This window comes from Musa acuminata, chromosome BXJ1-3 (assembly GCF_036884655.1).
Source record: "Musa acuminata AAA Group cultivar baxijiao chromosome BXJ1-3, Cavendish_Baxijiao_AAA, whole genome shotgun sequence".
Lineage (NCBI taxonomy): Eukaryota > Viridiplantae > Streptophyta > Magnoliopsida > Zingiberales > Musaceae > Musa > Musa acuminata.
Window position 1 is genome coordinate 20042839 of NC_088329.1, and position 13818 is coordinate 20056656.

Here is a 13818-nt window from a genome sequence, read left to right on the forward strand (position 1 = left end):
AGATGTTTGATTTGGGCTGAGGCAATGGATAGCTATTCAGAATGATGGGCAAGTCTTGTTGGTTGTTATGCTATTGTTGTATAAGCATATTTTGTATGTAATGAAATGTTGTTGATGAATCGAAATGGATATACTGTGTAAAAGTGTTAGAAGATCTCTCTTATTTGGAATTTCGGAATGTTAAGTCTAATTTATGACGATATGAACTTGTGGTGAATAGTTGGAGTTCTGATTGTATAATTTATTTAGCTTGTGGATTTATAAATGTTGTTCATGTTTGTCAAGTTGGCTTGGGTTGCCATAAATGTGAATTATCGAGTGATGTGATATATGATTATAAACTACACAGGTTTTATAGATGTGAATTTGATAGAATGTTTTTCAGTGTCCTCGAACGTTAGTTTGGATCCTGGATTGGTCTGTGACGAAAATTTTAAAAAATCATGGATATTTTGAGGGGCGTGACATTGAGGATACTAAGAATCATTCAAAAATCAAAATTCATAATTCATAAACATGTATGTTACATAAATCATAATCCACTTCACTTAGAGATTCACAAAATCAAAAGGCAACTTAACTAAACATCAACCACTACACAAATCCATAATCGTAGAAGTATATACAATCACAAAAAGATAATTATTTACCATGAGTTCTTATCCTTATACAACTTAAACTTATCTTTCCATACACATGAGCGGTCCAAACTTTTACAACACATAAGTATCAACAGATCCTTAACATTACATCAGAAGTAAAGTATACTATACAACAAAAACCTATCATCCAACCAAGATTAGCTCAAAAATCTTCTAGCCTTTCGTTGCTTTAACCTAATTCTAGCTTTTCAGTGCGTGACAAGCTACCCTGAAAAATTTATATAGCAACGGGGTGAGCATAAAGAGCTCAGCAAGCGTCTAACATATCCATGGCAATAGGAGAAGTTCAAGCAGGATTAGTATCAAGATACAAAAGTATAAATATAAGTGTTCATTTGAAATCATCTCATTTGATATAAAATCACAAAGGTTTACCTCATTCAAAAACAAGCATTAGACATAACAATAGGAGAAGCTAAATTGGAGCATTTCATTGGCAAAAGAAATATTTAGGTATGTATCAAATGGCACATGAAGCATTTAGGCGCATATCAAAGGCGTAAGAGTGTTTGGGGGCTTGATAATGACAAACGAAACACTTCAAAGTATAACAAGTGAACCGAATAATAAACACAAGCTTGTTGTTGAATCTCGGATTTTGGATGATGAAATCAATTGATGGGTTAATTGATCTAATCCATATTATTGAGTTAAGTGTGTAGGATTAACTACGATAACCAGAAAACACAAAGCAAGAATACCGGAGTCAAGATCGATGGACGTTTAAGAGTCCGAAGAATCGTCGGAGATGCTGCCGGAACCAACCGAGAAGAAATCGGGAACCTATCGGAATTTTTGGAAGTTCGCCGAAGAGATCGTCGGAGGTTCACGGAGATCACCGAGAAGGCTCGGCTACTCGTTAAAGTCATCACAAGATCGGGAGCTTGATGGGTGTCCGTCGGAAGAAGCTCGTCGGAAAGCTCGCCGAAACAAGACTCGACGTTCACGGTTGAAAGCTTGCTTAGGATGTGTTCTTGTTATGTAGTTCACTTGTAATTAGGATTAGGATTAAGAGATAATCCTATATCCTGGTTAGGGGCCAACTGTCACGCCCCTCAAAATATCCATGATTTTTAAAATTTTTCATCACAGACCAATCCAGGATCCAAACTAACGTTTGAGGACACTGAAAAATATTCTATTCATATTCACACCCATAAAACCTGTGCAGTTTATAATCATATATCACATCACTCAATAATTCACATTTATGGCAACCCAAGCCAACTTGACAAACATGAACAATATTTATAAATCCACAAGCTAAATAATTTATACAATCAGAACTCCAACTAATCACCACAAGTTCATATCACCATAAATTAGACTTAACATTCCGAAATTCCAAATAAGAGAGATCTCCTAACACTTGGACACAGTATATCTATTTCGGTTCATCGACAACATTTCATTATATACAAGACATACTTATACAACAATATCGTAATAACCAACCAGACTTGCCAATCATTCTGAATAGCTATCCACTGCCTCAACCCAAATCAAACATCTCGAAGAGTAACAAGCTGACCTGAAAGATTTATATAACAACGGAGTGAGCCAAAAACAGCTCAGCAAGTGACAAAGCATATTCAGAACAAAAGGAACGGATTCAAACGAGTAAGGTATCACAATGTAAGGCAGAATACAAGAATTCTCAAGGATACCATCTCAATAGATACCAAATCATACGTATCATGTCATTCATAACATATTTGATCCATAACGAATGGAGCATAGAGTAATTGAAGCATATCAATGGCAGATAGGACATTTCAGAACATATCAGTTCATAGCAAATGGAGCACAGAGTAATTGGAGCATATCAATGGCAGATAGGACATTTCAGAACATATCAGTTCATAGCAAATGGAGTACAGAGTAATTGGAGCCTATCAATGGCATATGAAATGTTCCGGAGCATATCAACGGCATATGGAACATTTCGAAGCATATCATCAGTGAATGAAGCATTTCAAAGCATATCGAAAACAAATATCGTACAGAAGCTCAAACGTCGTCTTTGACGTTGCAAACATATCAATCTTATCCAAAGCATGTACAGAAACACATAACCAAAGCTCTGGATATCATATCAAACATACAGAAGGTGTAGTGGGATCTCAGTCAGAATGTGATTCATCCATTTCTGAATGACCACCTGACAAAAGTCTCCCACGTCTGGGAGCTCCATCCACCCACGTCTAGGTGAAGTCAAAGGGGCCGGCAGAGCATCGCAGGCTCTAAGCAATATCCCACAAAGCGGGACCCCACAAAGCGGGCAAATAAGCGCATACCAGAATATCCCACAAAGCGGGACCCCACAAAGCGGGCAAATCAGCGCATACCCTTTACCATTTCTGGCAAAGGTCCAGACAATCCCACAAACACCAGAGTACAAAAGGGCAGTACGAACAATAAATAGCATATATCGGAAGCACACGCGGAACAACAAACGTACATGTGCCTTTACGAGTCAAATATGATGCAAGGAACAAATCTCTCACAAATGTATTCAGATTTGGAAACGAAATGAAAGCAAGAGCATTCAAGGATTCCAAACAATCATATATAGCTCAATTCAAATAAGAAGGTTAGATAAATTCAATGTCAAAATGAATGAACTGGAATAGGCACATATCGGGAGCAAATGCGGAACAATGGAATATACATGTGCCTATATGGGTCAATACGATATAGCATAAACGTTCCACAATGGTTTTCAAGAATGCAATAATTTTAAGGACAAGAGTATACAAGAACTCAAAGCAGTAATATAAAGCTCAATTGAATAAGAAAGCTAAAGGATATCAACTTCCAAAGGAATGAAACCAGAATATGAGAAATCGACCAAAGCTCGATTTCTGGCAGAATACAAGAGGCACATTGAACAAATGATTCAAACTATCAATCGTGCTCCAATTTACTCAGAAATAATCATTGGATAATACTTTCAGATAAGACAGGCTTCATAGGAATTGAACTGTCCAACAGAGAGAGTTACAAATAATTTGGTAAGCAAGTGTCGTAGAACAAAATCTCTGTTGGCAGAATTCATAATGTCAGATTCAACAGATAACTGGGCAGGTGTTTGGATTCCAAATCTTTCAATCCATATATCAAAGAAAGGTCTACGAGTCTAGTTTCCAATGAAATCAGTTTTGAACAAATCAGAGTTTCCAACAAAGACTTATAGGCAGCTCGGTATCAAAAGGTCAGAATCTCAAAAGTTGCACAGATTCGAATCGTTACGTTTAAACAGGAGAAATAACAAATGCAAGGCTAGAATAATTCAGAGTTCCTCATATTCAAAGCAAATGTAGAGATAAAATGGTAGTGAGGAACGATCAAGATACTTGCAATAGGAAAGATTAGAGCAATTATAGGAGAAACGATCAGGGAACTTGCAATAAGACATATCAGAGCAATTATAGGAGAAACGATCAGGGAACTTGCAATAAGACATATCAGAGCAATTATAGGAGAAACGATCAGGGAACTTGCCTTTCAAATATTTTGATCTGAATATCCAAGGAAGGTGCCAGTCCAATCTTTCTACTTTTCCTCCGTGTCCTCTCTCTGTTTCGTTTTGTGCTCCCGTTTTCTTCCTTTCTTCGTAACTACATCACGTGTCGAACATCGAGGCACAGTCACCAGCTCTCTCTTACTCTCATTCCTTCTTTTTCTTTCCCAAACGCAGCTGCCACAGCTGCCGCCGCTGCCGCTGCCACAATCGCAGCCCCTTCCACCGCACTACCTTCCTTCCTCCCTTCTCTCGCAGACATAATTGCTGCATACGCAGTCGCTGCCGCTGCGACCGGAATCCCGTCCGCAGCCCCTTTTTCCCCCTTTCCTTTCCTTTCTTTCCCAACTGCAACTGCCGCAGTCGCAGTCGCAGCCATGGCCGCAGCCACCACAACCGCAGCCTCTTCTTCCTCTGCTACTCTATTTCCTCTCCTACTTCTCTTCCAACTGCAGCTGCCACTGCCGCAGCTGCCACCCCGTCTCCTCTTCCTCTCTTCTTCCTCTCCTTCCCTTTCTCTTCTTCTTCCTTTCCTTCTCTTCTTTCCCAGCCACAGCTGCAGCTGCCATCACCGCAGCCGCAGCCCCTTCTCCTCTTCCTCTCTTCTTCCTCTCCTTCCCTTTCTCTTCTTCTTCCTTTCCTTTTTCTCTTTCCCTGCCACAGCTGCAGCTGCCATCGCCGCAGCCGCAGCCCCTTCTCCTCTTCCTCTCTTCTTCCTCTCCTTCCCTTTCTCTTCTTCTTCCTTTCCTTTTTCTCTTTTCCTGCCACAGCTGCAGCTGCCATCGCCGCAGCCGCAGCCCCTTCTCCTCTTCCTCTCTTCTTCCTCTCCTTCCCTTTCTCTTCTTCTTCCTTTCCTTTTTCTCTTCCTCTTTCCCTGCCATAGCTGCAGCTGCCACAACCGCAGCCGCAGCTACTTCTTTCCCTTCTCCTCTTCCTTCTCATTCCTTTCTTCTTCTTCTCTCCCCGCTGCAACTGCTGCAGTCGCGGCCGCAGCCACGGCCGCAACCTCTTCCTCCTCCCCTGCTCATCTTCCTCTTCTTCTTCTCTTCCAGCTGCAGCTGCCATTGCCGCAGCTGCAGCCCCTTCTTCCCCGGCGTCACACACACCCTCTCCTTTGTTTCCTCTGCAGGAAACAGAGGTATCACACCTCTGTCTCTTCCTCGTCTTCTTCTTCTCCTCTTCCCCTCTTCCCTTTTCCTCCCCAAGGCCACACATCTCCTCGCTGCAGCCTTGCCGCAGCTATCTTCTTCTTCTTCTTCTTCTTCTTCTTCTTCTTCTTCTTCTTCTTCTTCTTCTTCTTCTTCTTCCCTTTTCATCCTCAACGCCCCACACATCCTCTCCTCTGTTTCCACCTGCGGGAAACAGAGGTGCTGCAGCCCTGGCTGCTGCAGCTGCCTCTCTTTTCCCTCTTCTTCTCCTTCTCTTCTTCTCCTCTTCCCTTTTCCTCCCCAAAGCCACACACCTCCTCGCTGCAGCCTTGCCGCAGCTATCCTCCTCTCTTCTTCTTCTTCTTCTTCTTCTGCTTCTTCTTCTTCTTCTTCTCTTCTCCATCTTCTTCCTCTCTTCTTCTCCCCACTCCCCACAGCTTCTCGCTGCAGCCCTCGCTGCAGCCACCTCCTCTTCTTCTTCTTCTTCATCTTCTTCTCTTCTCCCTCTTCTTCCTCTCTTCTTCCTCTCTTCTTCCTCCTCTCTTCTTTTCCCTCTTCTTCTTCTTTTCTTCAACCACTCCCCTTCTCCTCACGCCCCACCGCTCTCTCTGTTTCTGGAAAGAAACAGAGTGCGTGGGAGGCGGTGGGATAATACCGAATTTTCGGTTTTTCCTTTTCTTTTTTTTTTTTTTTCTTTTTGCAACTTAGCAGTTTAGTCCTTGAAATTTCTATATTTACATATAGGTCCCCCAATTTACATATAAATCCTTATTAATACATTTTTAAAAGTGGGGGATATTACACTCTCCCCCCCTTAAAAGAAAATTTAGTCCTCTAAATTGGTCATAGCTCAATCGATGAAAAGATGAGGATTATGATTTCTTTATTTCCTCCTCCTACTCTTAAATAATTTCATCAATTCAATACAATTACACAATTTTCCAAAAGTGACCGAAATATTCTCCTTCTTGATTCTCAATAGATGGTAAACCCGACCTTCAATCAATCTTTCAAAAATACTTGCGCACCCTGTAATTAATCAAGCAAATCGTTACTTCAGAAAATACTCGTTTTTGATGATCACCTGATTCAACTATCCATAATCAATACAAAGCCTCCATGTTCCATCCATCTTTTTAACTAACACCAGAGCACCCCATGATAAAATATTAAGCCAAATAAAATCCTCATTTAATAATCCTTGTAGTTGCTTTTCTAATTCCACTTACTCAAATGATATCTTTCTGTAGAGAGGCTTAGATATAGGGATTGTCCCAAGGACCAAATCAAAAGCAAAATCACATTTGGAGGTAATCCAGGCAAGTCATCCTGGGATACATTAGGCAAGGAGATAAATAATGTCCAATACTCTCAAAATAAAAGATCGGCTGATCAAATATGCAAAAAGTGATCATTTGTTATATACCAATCCATACTGGTATGATAAGAAGATAGCCAATGCATACCAAGTATACTATCATAACTCCAAATCTCTAGGAGAACTAAATCAGCAAAAGTTCAAGTTCTCCAACAAAAATCAGACAAGAGGACCAGATTCAAGTTCGTTATCAAAGAATCTCCAATGATTGTACTTACATATATCACATAATACAGTGGTCTAGGTTGAATACCCAAGTGATAGGCAATATGTTACGAATCAAATCGTAGATAGAACCCATGTTCAAACAAATATTTGCATTCTTTCATAAACATGCATAATACCTTTGACCACTAATTCAGAAGTTTCAGAATCATATTCAGTGATAGCATACACTCTTACATGGGCTGATGATTTAGGAGGCAGTGACTCTTTCTTCTTGTTCAAAGGGCAAACTTTTATTTTATGATCCAACTTTCTACAAGCAAAATAGACTCCAATCACCCGAAAACACAAACTTGTTTCATAATTTAACTTGTAATTCACACATGATTAAGTCTTTGGTGGTGACTTTCCTTGTCAAATCCAAATGTCTTGACCCTCTTGTCATTACTTTCTGATTCATTTCCAATCATATTCTTATTGGTAAACTTGTCCTTATCATTCTTGTCACTGATCTCCAAAAATTCTTTTCATTGTTGCCAATAATAATCAGCCTCTACTTCCAATATAAGGTGGCAAAAGAAATCTTTTGATCATCAAAACAATTTTGTACATCAAATATCTTCTCTGTTTGCATCATTCATTTTTCTACCACCAATGAAATTAGGTCCACCATGCTTCCGCTGCACCACTCTGATTCAATATCCCCAATCAATCCTTTCATTCCCCTTAATTAATCAGAAACAATGAAATAGGAGGACCAAATGTCCTCATCATCCCTGATTCCTAAAATACATCAAAGAAAATTTCCACCAATCACTATAGTTCATTAGACCTCAATATATTTTGCACGTCAACATATCAAATATTTCAGTAATCCTCAAACAATGCTCTGATACCACCTCTGTCACGCCCCTCAAAATATCCATGATTTTTAAAATTTTTCATCACAGACCAATCCAGGATCCAAACTAACGTTTGAGGACACTGAAAAACATTCTATTCATATTCACACCCATAAAACCTGTGCAGTTTATAATCATATATCACATCACTCAATAATTCACATTTATGGCAACCCAAGCCAACTTGACAAACATGAGCAATATTTATAAATCCACAAGCTAAATAATTTATACAATCAGAACTCCAACTAATCACCACAAGTTCATATCACCATAAATTAGACTTAACATTCTGAAATTCCAAATAAGAGAGATCTCCTAACACTTGGACACAGTATATCTATTTCGGTTCATCGACAACATTTCATTATATACAAGACATACTTATACAACAATATCGTAATAACCAACCAGACTTGCCCATCATTCTGAATAGCTATCCACTGCCTCAGCCCAAATCAAACATCTCGAAGAGTAACAAGCTGACCTGAAAGATTTATATAACAACGGAGTGAGCCAAAAACGGCTCAGCAAGTGACAAAGCATATTCAGAACAAAAGGAACAGATTCAAACGAGTAAGGTATCACAATGTAAGGCAGAATACAAGAATTCTCAAGGATACCATCTCAATAGATACCAAATCATACGTATCATGTCATTCATAACATATTTGATCCATAACGAATGGAGCATAGAGTAATTGAAGCATATCAATGGCAGATAGGACATTTCAGAACATATCAGTTCATAGCAAATGGAGCACAGAGTAATTGGAGCATATCAATGGCAGATAGGACATTTCAGAACATATCAGTTCATAGCAAATGGAGTACAGAGTAATTGGAGCATATCAATGGCATATGAAATGTTCCGGAGCATATCAACGGCATATGGAACATTTCGAAGCATATCATCAGTGAATGAAGCATTTCAAAGCATATCGAAAACAAATATCGTACAGAAGCTCAAACGTCGTCTTTGACGTTGCAAACATATCAATCTTATCCAAAGCATGTACAGAAACACATAACCAAAGCTCTGGATATCATATCAAACATACAGAAGGTGTAGTGGGATCTCAGTCAGAATGTGATTCATCCATTTCTGAATGACCACCTAACAAAAGTCTCCCACGTTTGGGAGCTCCATCCACCCACGTCTAGGTGAAGTCAAAGGGGCCGGCAGAGCATCGCAGGCTCTAAGCAATATCCCACAAAGCGGGCAAATAAGCGCATACCAGAATATCCCACAAAGCGGGACCCCACAAAGCGGGCAAATCAGCGCATACCCTTTACCATTTCTGGCAAAGGTCCAGACAATCCCACAAACACCAGAGTACAAAAGGGCAGTACGAACAATAAATAGCATATATCGGAAGCACACGCGGAACAACAAACGTACATGTGCCTTTACGAGTCAAATATGATGCAAGGAACAAATCTCTCACAAATGTATTCAGATTTGGAAACGAAATGAAAGCAAGAGCATTCAAGGATTCCAAACAATCATATATAGCTCAATTCAAATAAGAAGGTTAGATAAATTCAATGTCAAAATGAATGAACTGGAATAGGCACATATCGGGAGCAAATGCGGAACAATGGAATATACATGTGCCTATATGGGTCAATACGATATAGCATAAACGTTCCACAATGGTTTTCAAGAATGCAATAATTTTAAGGACAAGAGTATACAAGAACTCAAAGCAGTAATATAAAGCTCAATTGAATAAGAAAGCTAAAGGATATCAACTTCCAAAGGAATGAAACCAGAATATGAGAAATCGACCAAAGCTCGATTTCTGGCAGAATACAAGAGGCACATTGAACAAATGATTCAAACTATCAATCGTGCTCCAATTTACTCAGAAATAATCATTGGATAATACTTTCAGATAAGACAGGCTTCATAGGAATTGAACTGTCCAACAGAGAGAGTTACAAATAATTTGGTAAGCAAGTGTCGTAGAACAAAATCTCTGTTGGCAGAATTCATAATGTCAGATTCAACAGATAACTGGGCAGGTGTTTGGATTCCAAATCTTTCAATCCATATATCAAAGAAAGGTCTACGAGTCTAGTTTCCAATGAAATCAGTTTTGAACAAATCAGAGTTTCCAACAAAGACTTATAGGCAGCTCGGTATCAAAAGGTCAGAATCTCAAAAGTTGCACAGATTCGAATCGTTACGTTTAAACAGGGGATATAACAAATGCAAGGCTAGAACAATTCAGAGTTCCTCATATTCAAAGCAAATGTAGAGATAAAATGGCAGTGAGGAACGATCAAGATACTTGCAATAGGAAAGATTAGAGCAATTATAGGAGAAACGATCAGGGAACTTGCAATAAGACATATCAGAGCAATTATAGGAGAAACGATCAGGGAACTTGCAATAAGACATATCAGAGCAATTATAGGAGAAACGATCAGGGAACTTGCCTTTCAAATATTTTGATCTGAATATCCAAGGAAGGTGCCAGTCCAATCTTTCTACTTTTCCTCCGTGTCCTCTCTCTGTTTCGTTTTGTGCTCCCGTTTTCTTCCTTTCTTCGTAACTACATCACGTGTCGAACATCGAGGCACAGTCACCTGCTCTCTCTTACTCTCATTCCTTCTTTTTCTTTCCCAAACGCAGCTGCCACAGCTGCCGCCGCTGCCGCTGCCACAATCGCAGCCCCTTCCACCGCACTACCTTCCTTCCTCCCTTCTCTCGCAGACATAATTGCTGCATACGCAGTCACTGCCGCTGCGACCGCAATCCCATCCGCAGCCCCTTTTTCCCCCTTTCCTTTCCTTTCTTTCCCAGCTGCAACTGCCGCAGTCGCAGTCGCAGCCATGGCCGCAGCCACCACAACCGCAGCCTCTTCTTCCTCTGCTACTCTATTTCCTCTCCTACTTCTCTTCCAACTGCAGCTGCCACTGCCGCAGCTGCCACCCCTTCTCCTCTTCCTCTCTTCTTCCTCTCCTTCCCTTTCTCTTCTTCTTCCTTTCCTTCTCTTCTTTCCCAGCCACAGCTGCAGCTGCCATCACCGCAGCCGCAGCCCCTTCTCCTCTTCCTCTCTTCTTCCTCTCCTTCACTTTCTCTTCTTCTTCCTTTCCTTTTTCTCTTTCCCTGCCACAGCTGCAGCTGCCATCGCCGCAGCCGCAGCCCCTTCTCCTCTTCCTCTCTTCTTCCTCTCCTTCCCTTTCTCTTCTTCTTCCTTTCCTTTTTCTCTTTCCCTGCCACAGCTGCAGCTGCCATCGCCGCAGCCGCAGCCCCTTCTCCTCTTCCTCTCTTCTTCCTCTCCTTCCCTTTCTCTTCTTCTTCCTTTCCTTTTTCTCTTCCTCTTTCCCTGCCATAGCTGCAGCTGCCACAACCGCAGCCGCAGCTACTTCTTTCCCTTCTCCTCTTCCTTCTCCTTCCTTTCTTCTTCTTCTCTCCCCGCTGCAACTGCTGCAGTCGCGGCCGCAGCCACGGCCGCAACCTCTTCCTCCTCCCCTGCTCATCTTCCTCTTCTTCTTCTCTTCCAGCTGCAGCTGCCATCGCCACTGCTGCAGCCCCTTCTTCCCCGGCGTCACACACACCCTCTCCTTTGTTTCCTCTGCAGGAAACAGAGGTATCACACCTCTTTCTCTTCCTCTTCTTCTTCTTCTCCTCTTCCCCTCTTCCCTTTTCCTCCCCAAGGCCACACATCTCCTCGCTGCAGCCTTGCCGTAGCTATCTTCTTCTTCTTCTTCTTCTTCTTCTTCTTCTTCTTCTTCCCTTTTCATCCTCAACGCCCCACACATCCTCTCCTCTGTTTCCACCTGCGGGAAACAGAGGTGCTGCAGCCCTGGCTGCTGCAGCTGCCTCTCTTTTCCCTCTTCTTCTCCTTCTCTTCTTCTCCTCTTCCCTTTTCCTCCCCAAAGCCACACACCTCCTCGCTGCAGCCTTGCCGCAGCTATCCTCCTCTCTTCTTCTTCTTCTTCTTCTTCTGCTTCTTCTTCTTCTTCTTCTCTTCTCCATCTTCTTCCTCTCTTCTTCTCCCCACGCCCCACAGCTTCTCGCTGCAGCCCTCGTTGCAGCCACCTCCTCTTCTTCTTCTTCTTCATCTTCTTCACTTCTCCCTCTTCTTCCTCTCTTCTTCCTCCTCTCTTCTTTTCCCTCTTCTTCTTCTTTTCTTCAACCACTCCCCTTCTCCTCACGCCCCACCGCTCTCTCTGTTTCTGGAAAGAAACAGAGTGCGTGGGAGGCGGTGGGATAATACCGAATTTTCGGTTTTTCCTTTTCTTTTTTTTTTTTTTTTCTTTTTGCAACTTAGCAGTTTAGTCCTTGAAATTTCTATATTTACATATAGGTCCCCCAATTTACATATAAATCCTTATTAATACATTTTTAAAAGTGGGGGATATTACACCAACTGGGCCCAAAGTCAGATATGGTTTGGGCTAAAATTAAGCCAAACCAGTGAAATCGGAGAGCTAGGCGGTGACACCTCCTGGGCTGGGCGGTTGCACCACCCAGCACCCGAACGCTGGGCGGTGGCACCGCTTGGCTGGGCGGTGGCACCGCTTGGCTGGGCGGTGGCATCGCCAGTATCGGGAACCCAAAGAGAATTCAAATTTTGGAGCCCAAAATTTGAATCCTCTTGAGGCCTATAAATACCCCTCAAATTTCAACTGAGATTACAACTTTTCAGAAGCATTTTGATTGAGAGAAAAGTCTCAGAAAGTCTTAGCAAGTCTTGTTTTCAATTTGCTAGAGAGTTCTCCTCCTTCTTTCTTATTGAAATTTTGTAAGAGGTTGAGCTGTTTGTAAAAGGTTGTAAGAGGGGTATTTACCCTTCCATTTCAAGGGATTTGCTAGTGGAAGGTGGGAGCCTCATCGAAGAGGGGCCTCGCAAGTGGATGTAGGTCATTTGACCGAACCACTCTAAAATCGGCGTAATCTCTGGTTTGCATTTCATTATTGTTGTTTACATTACTGCAAACCTTCTTACATGCTTTAGTTCCTTATTACCTTTGCTGCGCAACTTCAAGAATACGCTTTCAAGTTAAGTCTTTCAAGTTCCGTTCTTATCATACGAAAGATTTTTATAAAACCGAAGTTTTAATCCGCTGCACTAATTCACCCTCCCTCTTAGTGCCGCTCCGATCCTAACAAGTGGTATCAGAGCGAGGTTATCTCTCATATTTGGTTTAATACCCAAGAGAGATGGCTTACTCCGGCATGCAAGAGGGCCACTCTATTGCACGACCACCTTTGTTTAATGGGTCAGATTACACATATTGGAAGACTCGCATGAGAATCTTCCTCATTTCTATGGACTTTGAGCTTTGGTCTATTGTTGAAAATAGATTTCAAAAATCTTCTCTTCCGATGAGTGAATGGAATGAATCGGAGAAGAAGGTTTTTGCTTTAAATGCAAAGGCTATGAATGCCTTGTTTTGTGCACTAGACAAAAATGAATTTAATCGTGTTTCAATTTGTGATTCGGCCTTTGATATTTGGAGAACTCTTGAGGTCACTCATGAAGGCACTAGCCGAGTGAAAGAGTCCAAAATCAACATCCTTGTGCACTCTTATGAACTTTTCCGAATGAAACCAAGTGAGTCTATCGGAGACATGTACACCCGGTTTACGGATGTCATCAATGGACTCAAAGCTCTTGGTAAAGATTTTACTAACTTTGAACTAGTAACTAAAATCTTAAAATCTCTCCCTAAAAGTTGGGATCCAAAAGTTACGGCCATTCAAGAGGCCAAAGACCTTAAAGCATTCCCTCTTGAATAACTCATTGGGTCTCTAATGACCTACGAAATGACATGTCAAGCTCATGACGAGCTTGAGAACCCCCTTCCAAAGAACAGGAAGGATATGGCACTCAAATCACAAGAAGACCACTTGAAAGGAACATCAAGTGATGAGGACAGTGACAATGACATTGCACTTTTGACTCAAAAATTTAAGAAATACTTAAGAAAGAACAAATTTAAAAACAAATTTGAACAAAAGAAGGACCAAGTGATTTGCTATGAATGCAAAAAACCGGGACACTACAAGAACGATTGTCCT

General features: G+C 41.3%; 1 protein-coding gene across 1 annotated transcript; it reads right to left on the minus strand.

Moving 5' to 3' along the window:
- Window positions 1-1890: 1890 nt before the first annotated feature.
- LOC135623781 (uncharacterized) lies at window positions 1891-12154 on the minus strand. The gene is made up of 3 exons (XM_065127116.1): window positions 10224-12154; window positions 4167-8265; window positions 1891-2193 (listed from the first exon to the last, which is right to left on the minus strand). The coding sequence occupies exon 1, from the start codon at window positions 11853-11855 to the stop codon at window positions 10677-10679; it is 1179 nt and encodes a 392-aa protein (XP_064983188.1). The 5' UTR covers window positions 11856-12154; the 3' UTR covers window positions 1891-2193; window positions 4167-8265; window positions 10224-10676.
- Window positions 12155-13818: the final 1664 nt, after the last annotated feature.